Source organism: Leptodactylus fuscus, chromosome 7, assembly GCF_031893055.1.
Source record: "Leptodactylus fuscus isolate aLepFus1 chromosome 7, aLepFus1.hap2, whole genome shotgun sequence".
Taxonomy (NCBI): Eukaryota; Metazoa; Chordata; class Amphibia; order Anura; family Leptodactylidae; genus Leptodactylus; species Leptodactylus fuscus.
Window position 1 is genome coordinate 68,759,494 of NC_134271.1, and position 23,425 is coordinate 68,782,918.

Below are 23,425 nucleotides of genomic sequence, written 5' to 3' on the forward strand. Positions count from 1 at the left end.
ATCCTCCAGTGGAGCGAAAATGGCTTTGTAAGTCTACATATGCCTGTAAAGGTGATCTCTCCTTAAGGAGTGATGATATCCCCATAATCTGATTATCTTGGGCATACTGCTCTACACTCTCTCTACTTTATTTAGTTATGTCTTTCTTGTATATCGGGGCCCAAAATTGTGCACAATAGTCTGTGTGGCCGTAACAGTGATTTGTATAGAGGTATAACTATGTTCTTGTCATGGGAATCTATACCTCTTTTGATGTAATCCCATCATTGTATTTGCCTTGGCAGCAGCTGTTTGACACTGGTCACTAAAGGTAAGCTTACTGTCCATCAAAATCCCGAAGTCTTTTTCATTGACAGTCTTAGGGCTCTTTCACACGGTGGCAAAGGGCGGATTTTGACAGCGGATTTCGCTTCAAAATCCGCCCCTTTACAATGGTGGTCTATGCAGACCGCCGGGCTTCTTTTCTCCGCTAGCGGTGGGCTGCTGCTAGCGGAGAAAAGAAGCGACATGTCCTATCTTCAGGCGGAAGCCACGGCGCGCTGGGCCGCGGCTTCCGCCTAGCGGCAGCACCCTCCTATGTCGGCTCATTCATTTGAGCCGACATAGGAGGGGAAAGCCGCAACCGCGATGGTCGTGGCAGGCGGGTTTTGACCAGAGAGAGACGTGGCTCGCCGTGTCTCTCTCTGTGTCAAAACCCGCGCGGTCGGTTCACGTGTGAACTGACCCTTACCCAGTAATTTACGAATAAGTTCAATATATTTTATATTTTTGACCACAATACATAACGTTACATTTGTCTACATTAAGCTTCATTTGCCAACTCAACGCCCATGCTTTCAGCTTCCATAGATCCATCTGTAATATTCTTCTGTACGCCACTGCTTTGATTACTTTACAGAGATTAGTGTCATCTGCAAATATAGAAACCCTGCTCTGTAAATCCTCTACCAGGTTATTAATAAATATATTAAACAGGAGAAGCCCCAATACTGACCCCTTTTGTATCCCACTAGTGACTGTAACTCTGTATGATTACATCCCAACTACCCTCTGTTTCATATCAATGGGTCAATTGTGAACCCAAGTGCATGTGTATTCCTTTGGTTCCAACATTCTCATTTTATATACCAGCCTTTTATGTAGTACAATATCAAGATATACTACATCATGCATTACCCATGTTCATAGAAGCTGATCAGATTAGATGGGGGAGGATGGGGGTCCATAATTCAGCACCACCATTGTTGATTAGGTATTCCTAACAGCTGATAAACGGAGAATGGTGCAGGAAGCGGACAGCTTCCCCCCCCCCCCCCCCCGTCCGTTGTGGCTGAACTGATTCACTTCAGCTACCTCTTGTTCATGTGATTGGTAGCCGATCTGTAGTAACTTGGTCTTGCCACTATACCAAGAACAGTGCTTTCTGCTTCCTGCTCCATTCTCTGTGTATAAGTTGTTTAGAACATTTAATCGATGGGGTAGGATAGGTCAACAATATTTTTGCCTAGATAATCCCTTTAGCATAATGTATGTGATGTATGTGAAAAATGTCAAATTGCAGCATTATATAATAAAACTAGCATGACTGCTGATCCAGGTCTCCAGCCTTTACATTGTAAGCAGCTGAATGCAGGCAGGTGTTCAGTGTGATTGACATTTTGCCTTTCAAGTCTGTTATGCCATAGTCCTTTGTAAGGAGATAACTGCACACCATCGACATCAGTATAAAGCATCATTTTCACGTTATCTGACAACTTACTTTTACAATGTGCATACATCGGCAGCAGGTGCCCATCGTAGGTGGGCTATATTCCTTAAAGGTAATCTGTCACAGCAATTCGGGTCTCTCAACCACCCACAGGCCCTTATGGACTGGGGGTTTAGTGTTCCAAATCACCCTGTTATAAAGCCATCCATGTCCACAATAAAAAATAGAAAAGCTTTATACTTACCCTCCCGCTGGGCTCCTCACACAGGCACAGATCTTCACTGAAGCCAGAAAAGTACATCTTGGGTTCAGTGCGCATGCCCCATACCTCTGGCACTTGTGCAGTGAAGCCAGGGTATACATCCTGGGAGTACCAAAGATAATGCAGATGAGGCTCATTGAACTCCTCTCTAGGCAAGTATAAAGCTAAGGCCACACATAGCGGGCTACAGGGAAAAACTGCAGTGGAAACGCTTCTAATGCAACTATTTCCAAAAACACAAAAGTTTTGGAAATCCCAGCATTTCCGCTGCAGGTATTTTTCTGCAATGTATCTCATCCACTTTTTAGGGACTGTGAAATGTAGCGGTTTCTGCCGTGGCGTTTACTTTGGGTCTAGTTTTTCAAATTTAGATACAGATGGATTTAAAACAGAGCAATTTAGAACACTAAACCCCTGTCTATAAGGACCTGTGGGTGGTATAGTGTCCCAAATTGACCTGACAGGTTCCCTTTAAGACGTCATGCACATGATCGACCATGTAGGGCTCCGATGCTCCGTTCTGAGCATTATTGAGCAGGTTCTATGCTGTTCCGTGATATTGTATATGAATGGGATGGAAACCACATAGAAATGAATGAAGTATGGAAGACGCTGAGATGACACTCCAATGTCATCTGAATGTGATTGGGACTTTGTGTGTAGCTATAGAGGCTGTGAGGCCTAAAGTTTGGCCTATTTACAAAGGGATCCTGAAGCATTTTTGCTTTGGGATGTGAAATTTTTATGTAAATCTAAACATAGAAATGGTATAAAAATTTTCTCCTATATCTTTGTCACACATCTGCTGTAGTCTTCACCAGCTTCTCTCTGATATGTACATTGAACAATGCTTTGGGCTTAACAGGTTGTGAAGTGACCCCTTCTGACCACCCTCAGAATTGTAACCCATATACTAATATACAAAGTTGGCAGATGCAAGTTCTGAAACTTTTCCATTTCACATTCCCATGACTCAAGGGAAAAACCCACAACAACAAAAAAGTTCCATTGTGTAGCATTAAAATCAAATAGAAGGCCTGAAACGTGCCTGTACCGCTCATTATTTTGTAGGAACAAATGCTGCGTGCGCCCGGCTAAAGAGATTAGTTCGCGCTGTGTTTTTGTAAAAAGTCTAGTGCTTACACAAAATCTGCAAATACTCAATTGAAATGTATTTGTAAAGTGAGACATTATCATCTGTCTGGGGAGCAGTCGAGGCAAAATCCCAACATCCATCCAATAACGGCGCCCGCTAATCAGGTTTATATGTACATTTTATTGTTTTCTTCCTGAACCGCTGTGTATAGATCTGCAAAAACTCTGAAAACTCAATGTATATGTAATACATCTACTCGTAATTTTTCATATAGAGCTGAACATTCCTTGTATTTTTTTTTAATTTTTGGTGTGGCTACAAATTTCACCCAGCTTTCCTACACTCCAGAGAAGCACAACTATAATAGCAAAGAAATTGTGGCAGACATAGATGTCAACATAGCCTTAGTTACACTAGTATGGCGGTGACAAGCCTATTGTATCAAGGGGTTTGCATGATACAACTTATTAAAGCATAATCATTGCATAAAGTTCTTCAACTCTTTAATATACTTTTGGGCAGATTCATGAAACTGTAAAAGTAAAACCATCATTTGGCTTTTCAGATTACTATTAGAAATGAAAGCTGCGATGTGATTGGTTAATGAGGGCAACGAAGACAGTTGATAAATTGGCCCCTTCCTCACCATTTTCCAAATTCCTACTTGCTGTAAGCCAATGGGGATTGTAATGATGGTGTTCATTGTCTTTCTACCAAGCTATTTCTGACAAAACTCGTTTCCAGGTGTCAGGACATGTTAGGGCTAGTTCACACGTGGGCAAAGGGGAGGTTTTTGACAGCGGAATTCGCTTCAAAAACCTCTCCTTTAACATGGTGGTCTATGTAGACCGCTAGCTTTTTTTTTCCTCCTAGCGTTTTCCGCCTGAAGAAGCGACATGACCTTTCTTCAGGCGGAAAACGCCTGAAGAATTGCATAGAAGTGAATGGGAGGCGAAAACCGCGCGGTAAAAAACCGCGCGGTTTTTTGCACACAAAACCGCGCGTTTTTTTGCAAAAAACCGCGCGGTTTTCGCCTGCAGTTTCTATAGCACATATAGGAAAAAAAAACCCTAGCGAAAACCGCTAGCGAAAACCGCGTCAAAAACCTCGTCAAAAACCGCGTGGAATGCAAAAAACAGCATAAAAAAAACTCCTCGAGGTTTTTTACCTCGCACAAATAAGCTAGGCGGTTTTCACGTGTGAACTGACCCTTAGGAGTAAAAGTCCTCATCACACCAGATAGAAGCTTTTGATCACATGCAACACCCTGCAAGGGTATATATAATATTGTGTGACATGAGCTGTTCTTGTGTTTCAGATGTCAGGGAAGCAATGGAAGAATATCAACAGGTCATGAAGAACTATGAGTCCAGGGTGGAGTTCACTAAGGACCTTCAGAGAATGAGCAGTGTAAGTGGCTACTCAAGACTCTGAGACATGGGGATCACTTTCCAGTATAGATCTCATCTCCAATCTGCTTTCATTACAGGAATCCCTTGAGTTCTTTGACATCAGGGAAGAAGTCAACGCGGACACAGTGTTCACCAAAGGTATCCCATTGTATTCCTTCTAACTATATGTATGCTGTGCAATTTATCAACCATACCATCTTTACTTCCTTATAGCTACATTGTGATATTGAGTAAAACACATTGAGGGAATTTATTAAGGCTTGGAGCATCATACCGATCCCATGAGTTAAAGTTAATCTGTTTTGCCAAGGCATCCATTGCTTACCTAGATCCCCACCATCATTCCACTAAAGGTCAAAAAATGGACAGAAGCGCATTTTAATGCTAGAAAGCTGGATGGCAAGAATAGTAAATTTCCTTATTGTGTGTGTGTGTGCGTATGCAAGCCAATGTGGATGCTATAGGTGACAGACAGCTTTTCGTTAACACAGTATTTGTAACTAAGACCTATTGTTGTCCATTACTGGGTGTGACTGTGCAGCCATGCTCTCCCACCCATCTTGACATGGAGAGTTGCCACTGCTTGCTGGACAAAACATCAGCTGAGGCAACTATCCAATACCCACTGGTTATTATACACGGCTTATATTAATTGGTATAGGACCTGTTCATGATAATCCCTCAGTGTCAAACATTTGGCAACATGCCCAATGTTGGATTGAGTAGAGGAGTATGCCTGCACAACCTCATAAGTACATGTACCCTCATTTTTATTTTATATTCCACAGTGCTTCATAGACATTCCTTTAAATGCTATGTTTGCAGTGTTCGTTCTTGCTATATTTATTTTCTGTTTCTCATATGCATTTAAAGGGGCTTTATCATTGGGAAAAGTCATTTTAACTAAGCACATCCTTGCATAGCCTTTAGAAAGGCTATTCCAGACGTATCTCTTGAATGTAAATCGCCTCAGTGGTTTTTGAATGAGCCCGTTTTTATTCATATGCCAATTAGCCTCTCTGTGCACCCGGAAGTCTCATTGTGCACCCGGAAGTCTCATTGTGCACCCTCTGCCTATTCTTTCCTATGTAGCCTGTGCTGCTGCTGATGACTTCCTGCTTCCTGTTTGCACACACAGATAGGAAAGAATAGCAGAGAGGAGGCTGCTGGGAACTTCCTGTGCTGGCTGGAAGCTAATTAGCATATGAATAAAAACGGGCTCATTCAAAAGCTACTGAAGCAATTTACGTACAAAAGGTAGGTGTAAAATAGCATTTCTAAAGGCTATGCAAGGATGTGCTTAGTTTAAAATGACTTTTCTTAATGATAGAGCCCCTTTAAAAGCGGCCTGCTATCCTTGTCATGCTTTCGTCCTAGGGGTAGCATAAACTAGTGACAGACACGCTGCCTTTAGCAATCTGCCACTTATGTGTGCAATTGTATTTAAGGAATTAGTCATGATTGAAAATTGTTCTTTGTACACAGCTCTTATGCCCACCTATATGTCACCATAGATACAGTCTACAAACATTTTGTGGGTAGTCGGTTCCTCTAGTCATGTGTTATGGTCTTCCCTATGCTTTCTCTTTTGGATAAAGTGCACCTAACTGTTGGATTAGACTAAACCGGGAATGTTAAAAGTCTATCAATAGAGAAACAAAGCAAAAGGATTGCCTAAAAAGTTTCAGAAGTATACATACCGTATACCTACCTCTAATGCCATATTCATAGTAATAAGATACTTTTAGTAAATCTCTCTCATCTGTCCACCCCGTCTGTAGTTTTCCCTCTGCAGAGATCTGCAGGTTTCTATATTATCTGCCAGACATGCATATCATACATTACATACATACTCGTGTACATCATCAGAACGGGTACTCCTCTCCCCATCGCCTGCTCTGATGTCAGCCGCCGCTGTTTACCGCATTGATCTTTTGCTCTCTGCCATCAAGGCCGATTGTTTTAAGAGGGATTAAAATTCATAGCGGAGCCGAAAGAAGATTCTGTGTTGCATCTTCTATTACCAGAGCAGGATACTTGTAATGAGAGTAAAGATTTCAGATGGCAATAGAAATAAACGAGTTGCATAATCATGTCGGAGCTGGAGGAGGAGGGGAAGAAAAACAGGTTGGTGTTCTGTTCACGACCTCTGAATCTTTATTCAAGTCATCATACAGTGTTGCATTAGCACTCCAATCTTCCTACATTTTTCATGGCATCTTTGCTATATTTAATGCTTAGCTACTTTTTACGTTACTGTTGTATAGCAGTAGGCCCCCCCAACCTGTGGCCCTACAGCTGTCAACTACAAGTACCTGTCACTGCTTGGAGACCAGAATTATTCAGGTTAAATCTAAACTTGTTGTCACAACTTTGTTTTACTCGTCTAGTAATGATCATTTGTCGTGTCTTATACTCTAGCCACACCCAAAGCTTCATTAAAAATGTTGCTGTTATACAGTCTGTCTGCAAGACCTTGCTACTGCTGCTGTGTCAGGACAGAACACACGCTGCTGTGCAGGCCAATATAGAAGCTTGTATAAGCTGCATGACAGCAGAATTGTAAATGCAGTTTTGGACGTGATTGGAGTGTAAGATGTTATGTAAAGGTATCTGACTTTCATGTTGATTTACAGAACAGCTGCACCTTAAAGGACCACAAAACATAAAGGAGTCTTGCAGTTGTCATACTGTATGACTTGTGTAGCAGTGGTGTCTACGTTTCATAGGAAACATTAACGTGTTGCTTCAGTCACTGCAGTTCAGCTGTAAGATTTGGTGTCTTTTGACAAGTCTGTTGACTGTTTCCATACACAACCAGAATACCTTTTGATGTAACTCAAAGTAATACATGTATATGGTGACTCCAGCAGCTGAACAGTGAGTGTAGCTCTGGAGTATGATACAGATAGTGCACATACTACTTGTACTGATACTAAGTTACAGAGTGCCTTGGTGGGGGTTCGCTTTAGAATCCTCTCTCCTAATGATGGAAAATTTCTACACAGGCAAACACCGTACAGCTCACAAACCTCACTCTAAACCAAAGGCCGCAGACAGCTCCAAGGTGGACTTTCGGGAAGAAGAGAGTAAAGATTGCTTCATAGACAATGCAGAATTATGGGCAAGACTGGAGGAACTGGAGAAGGAAGAGGAGATGCGGGGAGAGCTGGAGGAGTAGGTGTTCTCAGATGTGCAAATCTGTGGCAGACATTTCGTATGTACATCCGCTAATTCAGATGTTGTGCAACTTCATGGAACCCACACAGTGCCTACCAAGGCTAAGCAAGTGGTGCCACAGTGGGGGGAAAAAAAACTTTGTCTTTTCAGTTTCAGGTCTTCAAAAAAAAAAAAAAAAAACTGGGTAAAAATTGATCAAAATTGCAGACCTTTCCCAAAATGTTAAAAATAAAAGCTACTGCAAAAAATAATACCTTACACAGCTCTATACACAGATACATAAAGTAAGGGTGTACGATTATGGCGACTCAAATTTTTTGCATTTGGCAAAGTTTTTGACTATTGTAATGCTATTAAAACGCAACAAAAACTATATAAATTCACCATTGCCATGATAGTGCCAGCCCAAAGAGTATAAGGGTTTTTTTTTAATGAATGCACAGTGAGTGCTGTAAAAATGACATTACATAAGAATATGGTACAGATTCAGTGTTTTTCTAATGACACCCCATTCTATTTTTTTTTTCTAGCGTCCCAGTACATCATAATGAACATAAAATGGAATCTTTTATAAAGTACATGTCCTACAAAAAAATAAACCCTCATAGACTGAATGGAAATCTAAAAAAAAAAATAATGGCTGTTGGAAAGCATGGAGTGAAAAACATAAAATGCTGAAATTAAAAAAAAAAAAAAAAAAAAAAAAGGATGTTGCGGGAAGAGGTTAAAACTTGTATAATGAAAATGTCTCATATACAGTACATTGGGATTGAGTTTCTCACCAATTTCAATGTCTCCTTGCTTCCAATTAATTAAAATTATTATTTTATTTACAGCCAAAAACTTAACTGTGGTAGAAACCTAATGGTTCTCACAATAGAGGGATTGTTACAATATTATTGTATTCTTCCTGCACAGTGTTCTGTTTAGGTAAAGCAAATGAGGAATACGTACTTATAATAGCTTGTTACAATGTATCAATACAAGTAATAAGTATTTGGCTAGATTGGATACAGTTTTTTAAAATTTAGGGAGACCTAAAACAAACAGTATATACTCACCTGTTTGGTCGGGGTTCCAGTCTCCGTCCAGGTCCCCGATCTTTATTACTGGCGTGTCAGCCAACCAGTAGCTGAGCAGTGAAGTGATGCTGTGAAAATCAATGCTCAGCCTTCAATTGGCTACTGAACTTGTGCACAGCAGAAGGTAAACAAAGACCGGGGACCCCAATGAAGACTATTTTCTAGATCCCGATATGAAAAAAAAAACCACCCCCAAAAACTGAAACACTCATTTAATGATTGTGCTGCTATATCATTGTAGAAGTGAAGCTCCTCCACTTAATAATGAAGAAGACAAAGAGAATCTGAAGACCGATCTGAATGTGCATCACGACTATCGAGCTCAGGGCAATCGTGCAAAGACAGAGTCGGCACAGAATACAGTTCAAGTCAATGGCTCAATAATATTACATAACAGTGATGAAGATGATGATTTGGGAAGTGGAAAAAATTCTGTGGCGACAATCCGATTTTCTCATACGGTTGAACCAAAAAGGGTGAGTGCAGCCCAGCCCAACAACTACTATGATCTACAAAAACAAACAGATAAAATTTATGTAAGACAGTCTTAGTCTATGAGGTCCGTGGGTAACCATTGATTTATTGGACAGACTTCACCGGGGGAACTGAATGACTGAGAGCCCAGCACAAATTTGAATCTAGCCTTAGTGAAAAACCTCACTGATGGTGGTGTGTCCAGGGCCTGGTAGGACAGAACTGGGTATAGACAGGAACATCTACTTTTCTTAGTTAGAACTCGGCTGAACATGTTTTGTTTTCTGTTTTTCTGTCTATCTTGGCCCTTAAGGCTGAGGACCCACGTTGTGGAAACGCAGCTTTTTTGTTGCAAATTATGTTGCGTTTTTTTTGAGCCAAAGCCAAGAGTGGCTACTAATGGAATTGGAAATATATAGAAAGCTCTTATACTTCTAACTTCTGCTCTATCTAGTCCTGGCTTTGGCTCAAAAAACCGCAACAAAATCTGCAACAAAAAAAGCTGTGTTTCCGCAATGTGGGTCCTCAGCCTAAAAATAAAACAAATGCACCCCATTTGTTGTGACCTCCACTTTGCCTACCAACAGCCCAATAGGTCTATGTGCTAACCGTAAGAAAAAAAACAAAACACCACAGCTAGCACTCTGACAAAGCACACACTTTTTTGAATGGAGCATAGCAGGCATTAATTCCTTACTGTTTTAAAGATCTCAGCTTGCTCTTCAGTAAATGCTATTGCCCATGAGCTGTGCACCCTGTTTGAGCAGGAATAGGATTGTACAGGATTATTCAGAGACTTCACACTTGTATTGGGGTGCATGAGGACCAACACTAGATCAGGATGAGTTTTCAGCCACTGGATGTAAATAGAATTGCAGAACATTTTCTCAGAAAACTGTAGATATATTTTTAATAAGTATTTTTATATGTATCAGGTAAGGATAAACACTGGAAAGAATACAACTTTGAAATATAGTGAAAAGAAAGAAGAAGCAAAAAGAAAAAGAAAAAACAGTAATGGGAATGGTCACTCTGCACCAGAACTGCCAGTGATAAAGACCCCGGCAGATATTTACAGGTAAAGATCCCTTTTAGGTAATCTTGTGCAGGGGCTACACACAGTACAGTCAGGATCCGTAAGAGAGAGTTCACATGTACATAAAATTCTCATGCTACATAGTACAAAATGGCTGCAGTATTAGGGGGAGCTTATTAAGGATGGGTTTAGGTGTAATATTCAATGGTATAAATCTGTATGCAGTGAGCTCCCTGTAGTGTTGGAATCAGCTGGCCAGAATTGTGAGGTACAAGAAAATTAGAACTCTGACCTCTATAAAGATAAAATTCATTAAGACATAAGGTTGGTATGGAAGAATAATTGAGCTATAATTGTACGGCCTTGAAAACCTTGTGTTGTGAAAGTGAGAAATTGTTAGACAGCCCCCCTACCTTTACATGCTGAATTAGGAATTCTACATTTGGATAATAAAATCCTTTTTTTAGTGTTTCCCACCATGTATCTACCGTAATTTACTGTGCATTGCAGAGTTTTTGTGGATGTGGTAAATGGTGAATATGTCCCCCGTAAATCCATCATGAAGTCTCGAAGCCGTGAGAACAGTGTGTGCAGCGACACCAGTGATCACAGTTCCCATGAGTTTGAGGAGAGAAGAAGTTATATAAGAAATGTCAGCTTAGAGGATAACACCTTCAGTGACCACAGCGAAGAAGATGACCGAAGCCATAAGAAAGCTTCACCTGTGTCTGGACCATTAGAGGTAAGACTGTCCACAGAATGCAATAGTATGACCAGGATTGAAGGGAAGGAGGTTCCAGGCATACTTAGGCCTACTTCACATGGGTGGATTTGGTCCATAGGATAACAACCAGAAAGTGAACTGTGTTTCCCGGATGGAACGCTGAGCTGGGGCCTGGATTCCCAACATCATAGTCATTTATGATGCTAGGACTCCTTGACTCATTGCGGCAGGGTTAGTAATCAAGACCGGAGTGCACAGTAAGAAATCGGCAGGTTTTGAAGACCTTCTGTTTTTTTTGTTTTTTTTGTTAGGTGCAGGTGACATGAGTGTACAAGTGACTAGATATAGAAAGTGAAGAATAAATCTGACTTGAACATAATGCCAACACATAACTTAAAGGGAGTCTGCCACCACCAAGATCTGTTCTAAAAATCTTCTGTGATGTTATAGGGCCAGTTAGTGGTATAGTGAATAGAGATGAGCGAACAGTGTTCTATCGAACACATGTTCGATCGGATATCAGGCTGTTCGATGTGTTCGATTCGAATCGAACATCACATGGCAAACTCCAAAAAAATTTGATTCCCCTCCCACCTTCCCTGGCGCTTTTTTTGCACCAATAACAGCGCAGGGGAGGTGGGACAGGAACTACGACACCGGAGGCATTGAAAAAAATCAGAAAAAGTCATTGGCTGCCGAAATCAGGTGACCTCCATTTTAGACGAATAGTGGATTTCAAATCCGGGTCATATGAGAATGTGAACTTTGTGACTAAGAGACAGGGATAGCTGTACAGGCAGGGATAGCTAGGGATAACCTTTATTTAGGTAGGAATGTTATTAAAAATAACTTTTTGGGGCTCTATCGGGTGTGTAATTGTGATTTTTGTGAGATAAACTTTTTCCCATAGGAATGCATTGAACAGCGCTAATTGGCCAGAGTACGGAATTTGACCAATCAGCGCTGGCTCTGCTGGAGGAGGCGGAGTCTAGGATCGCTCCACACCAGTCTCCATTCAGGTCCGACCTTAGACTCCGCCTCCTCCGGCAGAGCCAGCGCTGATTGGCCGAAGGCTGGCCAATGCATTCCTATGGGTATGCAGAGACTTAGCAGTGTTGAGCCAGTTCTGCTCAACTACACCGTGTGCCGGTCAGCCCATCAGATGTAGCAGAGCCGAGTGTGCATAAGGGTTCTAGTGCACCCTCGGCTCTGCTACATCTGATGGGCTGACCGGCACACGGTATAGTTGAGCAGAACTGGCTCAACACTGCTAAGTCTCTGCATACCCATAGGAATGCATTGGCCAGCCTTCGGCCAATCAGCGCTGGCTCTGCCGGAGGATGCGGAGTCTAAGGTCGGACCTGAATGGAGACTGGTGTGGAGCGATCTTAGACTCCGCCTCCTCCAGCAGAGCCAGCGCTGATTGGTCGAATTCCATACTCAGGCCAATCAGCGCTGTTCAATGCATTCCTATGGGGTAAAGTTAGCTTGCGAAAATCGCAAGCTGACAGGGATTTCCATGAAATAAAGTGACTTTTATGCCCCCAGACATGCTTCCCCTGCTGTCCCAGTGTCATTCCAGGGTGTTGGTATCATTTCCTGGGGTGTCATAGTGGACTTGGTGACCCTCGACACGGATTTGGGTTTCCCCCTTAACGAGTATATGTTCCCCATAGACTATAATGGGGTTCGAAACCCGTTCGAACACTCGAACAGTGAGCGGCTGTTCGAATCGAATTTCGAACCTCGAACATTTTAGTGTTCGCTCATCTCTAATAGTGAACCTACCTACCTTGTGTCAAAGTGTCTTTTTGCCAAGAAAATCAACCTATGATCCATATGCAAATGAGTAATTTGGTGGACCTGCAGTAGTGCAGCACCTGTTTTCACTATGGTTGCTGCACCCCTAACAAATATTGACAGGTCCTGATGTGCGGTGACCAAAAGTGAAAATGGGTGCTCTGGTGGGTGAGGCCATACTCCAAGTGCCTCAAGCAGGCCATTTGCATGTAGATCAAATGTTGATATGTCAGCAAGACTACACTTTGGCATAAAAAGATATGTGCCTCAGTCTACCCCTACAACAGCATAGAAGTGATTTCGCTGGTGGTAGACTCCTATTAAACCTGTATAGTATCAGCATATTTTAATAGTAGGTGTTACTATAAGTTTTGCTGCATGAGAATAACCTGATTGTTACTTATTTCTAGCCATTTTCAGGTATGGTTATAGAAAAAGAGCCTTTTTCTATTTCCGTGCCCATGACTGGCATTGCCCACCCTGGGCTACCGACTATCCAGGAAAGAAAATCTGAAGAAATCACAACAGAAGTTATTGAGGAAGCGCCAAAAAGAGTCTCAAAATTCAAAGCGTCCAGAATACAGCAGAAAAAATAACCCCCGTCCTATTCTCCGGAGACGCTACACCGGTCAGGTCTGGATTATGTTTACTCGTACGCTCTGTGCCAGATGATGAATCTTGCTGTTCTCACCGTTAGCTGTAATTGTTAAGGTGAATTCACAATCACTTTGATAATTTTTCATTTTGTAATAAATATGCAATTTTCACAATTTAGTTTGAGTGGTACAGTCTGCACCTTTTACATTTGTCTTAGTGACAGAGAGGAGACCCCATTGCCACCCTCCCCCTATATCCTATGCTGCCACAATGATGGGGGTTATAGGCAACTTTTTCGTAAGACCTAGAGATATATTTTTTGCCATTCATTTATATCGCCAGGACCTGAAATCCTTTAGGATTGTTCAGCTCAGGAGAATCGTATTAAGTGCCGTCATTTAAAGTGTCACACCTGCCTCAAACAGGGATTTCCACATGGAGGGAAGCAATTCATTCTGCCGAATGGCAACAGCCAAGTGCAATGCAAACTTGAAGGTGAGGAGTCATTACTATTGCAACAGATGGGCACGTGCCACCATGTTTTACACCGTATACCAATGCAGGGGAGAATTTCATCCCAGTTTTTATTTACATCAGTCTCAGGTCTTGTTGCAGTTTTGCTGCTCCTAGGGGCCATTTTTTCTTCATTTTACTTCAAATACAGGGGGAAAAGGACCATCATTCTAGCAAAGAAATCGTAACTAGCAAGCAGAAATATTTGTCACAGTTTTAGGGCAATAGACATGAGTTTCTTGACCAATAACTCCCAGCATGTGCTGTATTCCATAAGTACTCCCATGAATACAAGAAACCACAATATAATGTAGTCAGGGATTCAAAGATCCTGATCTAAGTTTTGGGTGGAATATTGTCCTGGGTGGAAACAGTATAATAAATGTTACCCTCAGTAAGGTAACTTGTCTCCTCTCAGTAGTGCCTTTATCTAGGGGATAATGTAACCCCCTCCAGTGAACGTCTCCATCTATGCCAACCTTCATAAATAGCGTGATTCAAAATTGCTGCTTTTCAGTTGTATATTCACCTGTTTGGCCTGGTCTAAAGGAGTTTTCCAGAGTACACTGGAAACCCAAGAGTTACTGGGGGAGGTACAAAGAAAAAAAAAAAAAAAAGTCTTACCTACCTCCAGCAGTCCTCCATTGGGGCAGCGCGTCCCTTGTTCCCTCTAGTGCTGGGCCAGAGCCGAAGTGCTGAGGCTCTCATGTCTGGCCTTAGCGGTCACAGTCATAAGCAGTTCTGCATATTTGGCTGCTGAAGCCAGTGATTTGCTGCCAGTGGTCATGGGTGCCTCAGAATTTCTGACTTTACCCTCCACCAACAGGAATGGGGAAAGCTTCACCAAAACGAAGGACCCCAGGGTTTTTAGTTTATCCTAGACTACTCCTTGTTTCTTTGAGCAGAAAATACCCTCTTCCTTATAAGAGTAATAAATATGGAAGGTTGATACATATAACCACACTGAACTCCATTTAATCTACATAAAAGTTGAGTCACTGTGTATGTGCATTACTGATCCCAAATTTCAGCCATTAATATCATTTTGCGCTTTACTCACCATTCTGATGGTAGTCACATCCTGTATTATAGTATTCTAGAGCTGGACTCCCCATTCTGATGGTGGACTACTTTGGTACATACGTTAGACTACTTATCTTGTGCTGATCCAAGGTTGTATCCTGTATTAGGCTATATGTGCACACACAAGATTTGAAATCCTGCAAAAAGATTAACCGCACAGTTGTTTGATTTTGGGGAGGGGTTAGTCTTTGGTATATATAAAATAACATACTAAACTATGAAGCAGCAAAAGTGACACCATTTTCTTTTTGTTTCATTTGAACACTGGTGGTTGAAATCCCATTCAAATGCATGGGATGAAGATTGTTGTCAGATCTGTCATTGAATCTGTGCCAAAGTCTGTATCAAATCCACAACATATGATCATACAGAACACTTAATAAGCATGGAATGCTGGGAGATTCCAGCTGTGAAGCCTGCAGAAATTAGTGCTGTTCTGTAAGTACATGACATTACTTCTCTTGTACTGATCCAAAGCTCTGACCTGTAATACACTCCAAAGTGACTTGACTTCTTCTGTGGGTTAATGGTTTATCTTCACTTGAATACTTCAGCAGCTTTATATTAGTTGGTTCCATACTTCTTGGTGAGCAAATTGATCCCTCAGGCAGGGGAATGTGGAGTTGGAAGTATCATTTTGCCCACGTGCGCTCCTCAGAGGCACTCCAGTAAGTTCTTGGAGTCCTGTCCCTGGAAAGCTAAACTTCACAACTACAGCTTATGGCTTATTGCAGCAGCACGCCCTGTTTCATCATTGCTTTGCACCCATTTACTGACGGGCAGTGCACAAGTGTCAGGTGCTGTTGTGTCAGTTACCGCTAAGCGACTGGAATTTTCTGTATCTTTGCAAAACCCCTTTGACTATTGCTTAATGCAAACTCAAGTTTTGTTCACCTTAGGTACAACCCAGATGAACTCCAACAGTTTACATAGAGCTGGTTATGTCATATCCATGGGCAACAAAACCAAACTTTGCCTGGATTTAAAAGCTTTGAAAAAAGATAATAAAAGCAATAAATACAATCCCATGGTTGGAGACCCCCTTTAAGGAATTCCCTTTTGCTTTGTTCTATAGACCAGCAGTCTACAAGCTTTGCCTCTCCATCTATTGATTATGCTATGCTTGGACTTCTAGTGTCACACAACAACCAGAAGTCCCAGCATGCCGTGAAAGCTGTTGACAGCCATGGGCATGCTGGTTCTTTAATACCCTTAGTCCCCAAACTCCATCTCCACAGTCTAGTACGAGAGTTTTGTGTAATGTTTCGCACAGTGCTGCGTCCTAGACGTTCACTGAGACACTTTTCAGAGGAAAATGGTATTTTTTAATAGTATTTTTTTCCAAAGAAATTTTTCTTGTGAATTGTTTCTCCTCTATTTTCACACAATGTCTAAATGTAAAAAAATAAAGTTTTTACTGTGAATGTAATGTTTCTGTTCCTTACCTGCTATTCTCTTGTGTATTGCTGCCACAGTCTAGTAGATATGACGGTTGGTGAAGGATGGTCACATGTTTTTAGGGGAAAGGAGGGCCTACACATGCACCAAATACTAGAAGTTTTTCTATGCCCTGCTACTAGCTAATACCAGGACAGACTTACCGGGTATCTCACATTCACATGTCCATGCCATATTTTCCTGAAATTACATTACATAAGAATTATTCCATAAACTAATAAAAATACTGGACACTTCTGTACATATGGTTAACTAAAACCAGGACTCATTCTCTAATCGGCCTACGTCATGGTAGTTATTCAGTCTTACAAACCTGGTAAAGTATGGGGACGTCAGTACAAAGCTGCCCAGCTTCACTCCCCAATGCTTGAGTGCCATCTTCCACTTTGTCAACCTTTGTCTGCAGTTAGGGGCGGTTATCTAGAGTGGAGAGCGAAGCCCAGAAGAAGAAACGCTCATAAAACCCTTTTCATCTAATTTGCTTAAAGAGGCTCTATCGTTGGGAAAAGTCATTTTTAGATGAGCACATCCTTTCATAGCCTTTAGAAAGGCTATTTCACACCTACCTTTGTATGTAAATTGCTTCAGTAGTGTTTGAATAAGTCTGTTTTTATACATATGCTAATTAGGCTTCTCCGTGCATCGGAAGTGTCTGCTCTGTGTATTTACAGCAGAGGTTGCTGTGCTGATGACTCATCTCTGCTGTGCATACACAGACTGTGCACAGAGACACTTCTGGTGCATGGTGGAAGCTAATTAGCATATGGATAAAACAGACATTCAAAATCTACTGAGGTGATTTACATACAAAAGGTATGTGTGGAAAAGCCTTTCTAAAGGCTATGCAAGGATTTGCTTATCTAAAAATGACTTTTCCCAATGATAGAGCCCCTTTAAGAATAAACACTGATTTTCATGAAAATTTTCCTGCTGACAGACTCCCTTAAGGTGCTGAGTACAAAAAGTTTAAGCCAGTTATTGCTAACTAAGACTATTGCATACTAATAGTCAGACATATTTTATCTTCCCTGAACTAAGCAAGTACTTTGTCTCGAGGGGGTGTTGCTAAAGTCGTAAAAATAAGATATGTATATAACAAGCTGCTATACCGGCTGTAAAGTAAAATGCTCCCAAATACTGTTCTTCAGATGTAATGGTGCCATAACTTATATAGATATTTCCCCAAATAATAGTGTCCCAGATAGTAATGTAGATCAGAAAAACCGGTGCCAAGTGCTATATATTGTAATACTATTATGTACACTGGTACATGTGGCTAAATATACAGGTGTACACTCCCCTTTAAAAGGTTGTGGTAAGCCCGCAATCACACCAATAAGCCTTGTTAACCGTATAACAGTGGTATGGGCCTCAGGAGCAGCTGGACACCAGGCGGACATAGTGATACCTATCAAGTGTATGTCAAGTTAGCAGAAAATAATGGGGATGGGGACCACAATAAAGGAAGGCAGTCAGCACTGGTCCAGTGAAAAAGTTTGTTTTTTAGCCAAACACCGCATTTCAGAACACAGCCCTTTCTCAAGTGTTAATGTTGTCCTTTGTCCCTTTGCCAGCATGCCTGCTTATCTTTATTGGGGTCTCCATCCTCATTTTTAGATCATTCTGCGGATAGTAATGTGCCTGCTATAGCTTCTAATTCACATGCACTTCATAAGTTGCCTAGTATTGCAGCTCAGCTTTGTTGGATAGGTGTGATAATATCACTGCAAGAAATCTGCCATGTTTATCTAATCCTAGAGTACCCAGTCAATACCCTTTATTTGCTGTAACCAGAATACCCCAAAATGGAAATGTGACAGGTCCTCTTTAAATAATCGCCTCACAAAAATCTAAACAAATCGGCTGGCCAGTGTTGGCCCCTGGTAAACAAGCTGCGGGATGTTAATATCCCATTTACTCCGGCTCTGACCCATGCCTGACTGACAAAAGTTGTCACCTCCTGTCACTTTCCCAGAAGTCACGTACCCCGAGCAGCAGCAGAAAGCATTTTTGTTTCAATAAAATAACAAGACCAATTAGGCTTCGTCAGGAGATGTTGTGGCCGAGCTTTGATTCCTTCTTCGAGGAAATGACGACCTTTAACACTTCGATAATCTTGACTCGAGCACTTAGCGGATTTTATTTGCAGGTACATTTTGAATATTTGGAGAAATTGAGCGAGAAGCAAATGCCAAGCAGGGCGGCCTGTGATGTATGGATGATTGATGATCAATAAATTTGGGGGTTCTGTTATAATAATAAACATGTGCACTGGTTAACTCCTTCACTACAAGCGATGGAATACAATACATCAGTATCAGGCTAAGCAGTACTGGAGATCAACACTGTCCTAGTGGTGTGCAGCATGTGACTCTCCTTTTTTAGTGGAAATACTACTCTGATCATGCCCATATTGAGAGTTATAGTTTCCCAAAAGCTGAAGAACTGTAGGTTGTGGACCACTGGTAAAAGAATATGACCCACAACTGCCAATGGTGAGACTGTGGACAACTACTTCACTTTGATATATTGTCTGGTCATATCCACATATATTACTATCTTAACCATTGTACAACCTTCTAATATACTTGGTTTGAATTCCACATCTTTACTTGCTGTGAGTGAATGGGACATATTTTTACAGCCAACTCCTGTAAAGTACTTCTATGTGAGCTAAGCCTTCTTGGCCAGTGCTTGAAAAGGTTGAGAAACAAAGTAGTCCCAGTGTGGAAAAAAAAGTTACATCTAAGTACCCATAAAGTAGTGGTCAGTGATAAATGTTAGCTGCTGATGGTGGCTCCGGTTTACTCCTAATTTTATGTCGTGTGATGACAAGAATAGCACAGAACACAGCACTATTCTTCCCATCAAAGTGACTGACCCCATGATGTAACCTTGTCAGACCTCATAATAACGCAATGGGATCTGTGGAGGAAGATGGTTTTGGGGGATGAGGGACAATCACATGATGGGCCCTGCTTCAATGTAAAGAGGGGAGAAAATATTTTGGGGGTGGCCACATTCCCTTTAGACATGATAGCAGAATGCCTTTTTGAAATGCCGACAGACAATGGCGGTCAGGTTCCTTCTCCTTTTCTTTTTTTAAATTTAACCCCTTAAGACCAGGCCATTTTTTGGTTTCGCATTTTCATTTTTCCCTCCTCACATTTCAAGAGCCATAACTTTTTCATTTTTCAGTTCACAGAGTCACATGATAGCTTATTGTTTGCGGGACAAATTGTACTTTGTAATGGCACCATTCAATATGCTGTGCAATGTACTGGGAAGCTGGAAAAAAATTCAGAATGAGGCGCAATTGGAGAAAAAATGCATTTGCGCCATTTTCTTATGGGTTTAATTTTTACAGCATTCACTGTTTGGTACAAATTACCTGTGTTCTACGTGTCAGTACAAACGCGGTGATACCAAATTTATATAGTATTTGAAATTTTTTGATACTTTTAAAAAAATGATAAACTTTGCAAAATAGAAAAAAAAAATTGTGTCATCATGTTCTAACACCTGTAACTTTTTCATATTTCCATGTATGGAGCTGGTTGTGGTGTCTTTTTATGCGGGACAAGATGACGTTTCTATTGATACCATTTGGGGAAAGATCCGATGGTTTGATCACTTTTTATTCAATTTTTTATAGGAGGCAAAGTGTTGAAAAAAACGCTTTTTGGCTGTTTTTATTTTTTTTGCCGCTACGCCGTTCGCAGTATGGGATAAATGTTTTAATATTCTAATAGTTCAGGCATTTTGGAGCGCAGGGATACCTAATATGTTTATGTTTAATGTTCTTTAATTACTTTTATAGCTGATCTAGGGAAAGGGGGGTGATTTGAACTTTTATATTTTTTTTATTTTTTTAATACTTTTAAAAACTTTTTTTTTCTTCTGTTACATTTATGATCAGACCCCTTAGGTACCTTGAAACCTAGGGAGTCTGATCGCTCATACTATTCACTGCAATACTACAGTATTGCAGTGAATAGGAAAATCGCAGCACTTCTATTAGACGATGCCTCTGGCATCGTCTAATAGATCTAGTGCAGAGACAAGCCTGGAAGCCTTCAATAGGCTTCCGGCTGTCATAGCAACCGATCACCGCCCTCTTGTGACGTTCAGGAGGGCGGCGATCGGCGAAACATGGCGGCGCCCATGCCGCTGGCGCCGTTTACACACTGCGGTCACGTTTGACCGCAGTGTGTAAAGGGTTAACAGCAACGATCGGCTCGGGCACCGACCGCTGCTGTTAATGGCAGGTCCTGGCTGTATTATACAGCCGGCATCTGCCGTGTATGGAGCGAGCTCAGCGTGTGAGCTCGCTCCATACATCCCCATGCGACCCATGACGTACAGTTACGTCAAGGGTCGCTAAGGGGTTAAGTAATATAGAACAAGAATTGTTTTGTTTCTTTGAAATTGTTTATAAATAAAGAATTTATATAAAAAAAAACGAATAACAAACCATACAAAAATGGCTGCCATACATGTAGGGGAAAGTATACAAAATACAGAAACAAGCATCAGTACAAAGATGGAGGTGTGAGGGGTGGCAATACCAGTCGGAAGAGCAAGGATTTAAAGGAGATAAGAAGAACAGGAAGGTAGGTAGAGGGAGAGGCGGTAGGAGAGAGGAGAAGGAGATACAAAGAGAAAAAGACTAGAAAAGGGGAGGAGAAGGGAGTAGACATCCAGCAACTCACTAACAGAAATGGAGCTAATTGCATACAACCTACCTCACAAGGTCCGTATAATGCTGTGAACCCTGGAAAAGAATGCAAGGGGTCCAGGTCGCAATAATGGACTTGTGTATTTCAGAGAGACACAGTGAGGTCCTCCATGCTTTGGACATCGTCCACTTTGCAAATCCAATGAAAAAGTGAGGAGGAAGTGGAAGATTTCCAGTAGCGTGGGAATGCGGGCCCTGGCTGTCTTAATCAGATCTTTCAGCAAGGATTTGCAGTAAGCGCAAAGAATGGAGTTAGAGAGGTGGAGCAGGTAAAAGGTTGGTGTCTGAGGGGAGTGATCTGATATCCCTTAAAAATCACCCGGTGGCCTCATCCATCCCAAAAATCCCTCAGTCCAGCACACTCTCGGAAAATGAGCAATAGTGTCCCCTCCTCCATGCTACACTGTCAACACCTTGAGGAGGAAAATGTTTGTGTAATGGAACTTTCTGGTTAAGAGTTTGTATCCTGCCTTTTGGTATTTACTCGCAATGGAGCCCTTGTGGGCAAATTGAAGAATCCTGGAGCACTGCAAGTCAGAGAAGACAATGTTCCAAGTCCGTTGCCTACTTTGTCAAGAAAGCAGGCCTGTGCCCCGGAGGAGGGAAAACCAGCAACAAGTAGAAGTTTGCGACAGAATTTCTGAAACAGAGAAGGTGATCTATCAAATCCCAAGGAGACCCACTTTTTGAAGGAGAGATGACAACACCAATCCAAAAAACCATTGGAGCATGAAAGTCTCATAATATATGCGGAGATGGAGAAGCCCCAACCCACCCCACTGTTGCGGTAAGAGAAGGATTGAACAAGCCCGTCTAGCTGGTTTTCCTTGCCATATAAAGTTAGTCAGGTCACTGTACAGCAATTCAAGAAAGCTAGGGGGGATCCAAATAAGGAGATTTTGCAGAACATAGAGTACTCTAAGACATTCATTTTATATATGGCATAATGCCGAAACCATGTGTAGGTTCCCTTGGACCACTGTTTCTGATCTTATCTGATAACCCAAAGAAGTAGCAGGTGGTTCTCAATACATAGCTCACCCAAGTCTCGAGAAATACATTTCCCCAAACATTTGATCGCATCACTAGACCATCTGAAAGGGAAGATTTCTAAGAAGGTCTGGATCTGTGGGGAGAGCGAGATATTAAAGGCCTCTGGTTTTTGTAAGTTACTCTGAAAGCATTGCTACAGAATTTGTGGAATTACGTCATTAAGTGGGGGAATGAGAAAGAAGAGTAAGAGAGAAAAAAAAACAATAGATCATCCGCATACACCACTGTCTGTATGTGTTTACCGGCAACTCGCAGGCCGCGAATGTTTGTATTGTCTCTTATGATCCGAAGAAGGGGTTCTAGGGTCAGTGGTTTAACTAGGAATAGCGAAGACCCGTGGCGAACTTTTGAGATGCCGAACCCCGCCCCCCACAACCGCCCCCCTTCCTGATGTGTATGTCCCTTTTTCATGACGTAACATACATTGTGCATATGTTACATATAAAACAACTGGAGGCCCAGCGGATGCAGGAGTGTTTTTCCAGTATGATGATGGCCCCCCTTGTGCCCCCATACATAGTGTGTATTTTGGCCCCCTCTGTGCGTCCACACAGTATAATGAACCCTTCATGTCCCTAGATGGTAATGTCCAGGAGCTGAGTGGTGAAATAGTTATGACTTTCCAGTCTGCTGCCTTTTTTTCTGCTTTAGGATCTGATGAGACTGGGAACAGGGAGCAGAGTGGTAAGTACTGAATTCTGCTCGCTCCGCAGTATAACAGTTATGTCAGTAAGCGTCTGTGTCAACTACCAGGACAGCCTTCTAATCCGCGGTGAGTACCCCTGAGGACTGTGGGTTATACACTCTCGGGTTTGCGTACCACAGGTTGAGAACCACTAGTCTAGACTTCAGTCTCACACTGTAGAAAAATCAAGACAGAGTTTTGAGTTGCTGATGTGTTCTAACTCTCAGATAACTTGTATGCAATGGTAACAAACCCAATAGATCTAAATAATTTATATCCAAACTTAAAAAAAAAGTAGTTCCAAAGATGTTCTTAAAGTTAAAGGGGTTGTCCCATCTCAAGGGTCCTATCTATACTGCTAGCTTATGTGGATTTAAGACTTTTCCTACATACATTTCTTCAGCAAAACTGCTTTGTTTGGCTGTTATCTTAATTTATTCACCTCATTGTTTACACTGCGTTTCCATAACCACAGACCTGGGGATGATCTTATCTCTCTCCAGGACAAGTGAGGTAGTTCCCTG

The 23,425-nt window shown here is 41.7% G+C and overlaps 1 protein-coding gene across 3 annotated transcripts in view; it reads left to right on the forward strand.

The window, feature by feature from the left end:
* Positions 1-16,391, forward strand: part of URI1 (URI1 prefoldin like chaperone) — a 59,749-nt gene extending 43,358 nt beyond the window's left edge. For 2 of the 3 annotated variants that reach the window (XM_075282114.1, XM_075282115.1), the window contains exons 5-11: positions 4,385-4,476; positions 4,556-4,616; positions 7,487-7,655; positions 8,982-9,216; positions 10,150-10,292; positions 10,761-10,992; positions 13,185-16,391. In XM_075282114.1, coding sequence (XP_075138215.1) covers positions 4,385-4,476; positions 4,556-4,616; positions 7,487-7,655; positions 8,982-9,216; positions 10,150-10,292; positions 10,761-10,992; positions 13,185-13,370 — 1,118 coding nt within the window. In that variant the 3' untranslated portion in view covers positions 13,371-16,391. The remainder of the gene's footprint in view (positions 1-4,384; positions 4,477-4,555; positions 4,617-7,486; positions 7,656-8,981; positions 9,217-10,149; positions 10,293-10,760; positions 10,993-13,184) is intronic. The other variant, XR_012717241.1, reaches the window with a different exon arrangement.
* The last annotated feature ends 7,034 nt before the right edge of the window (positions 16,392-23,425 follow it).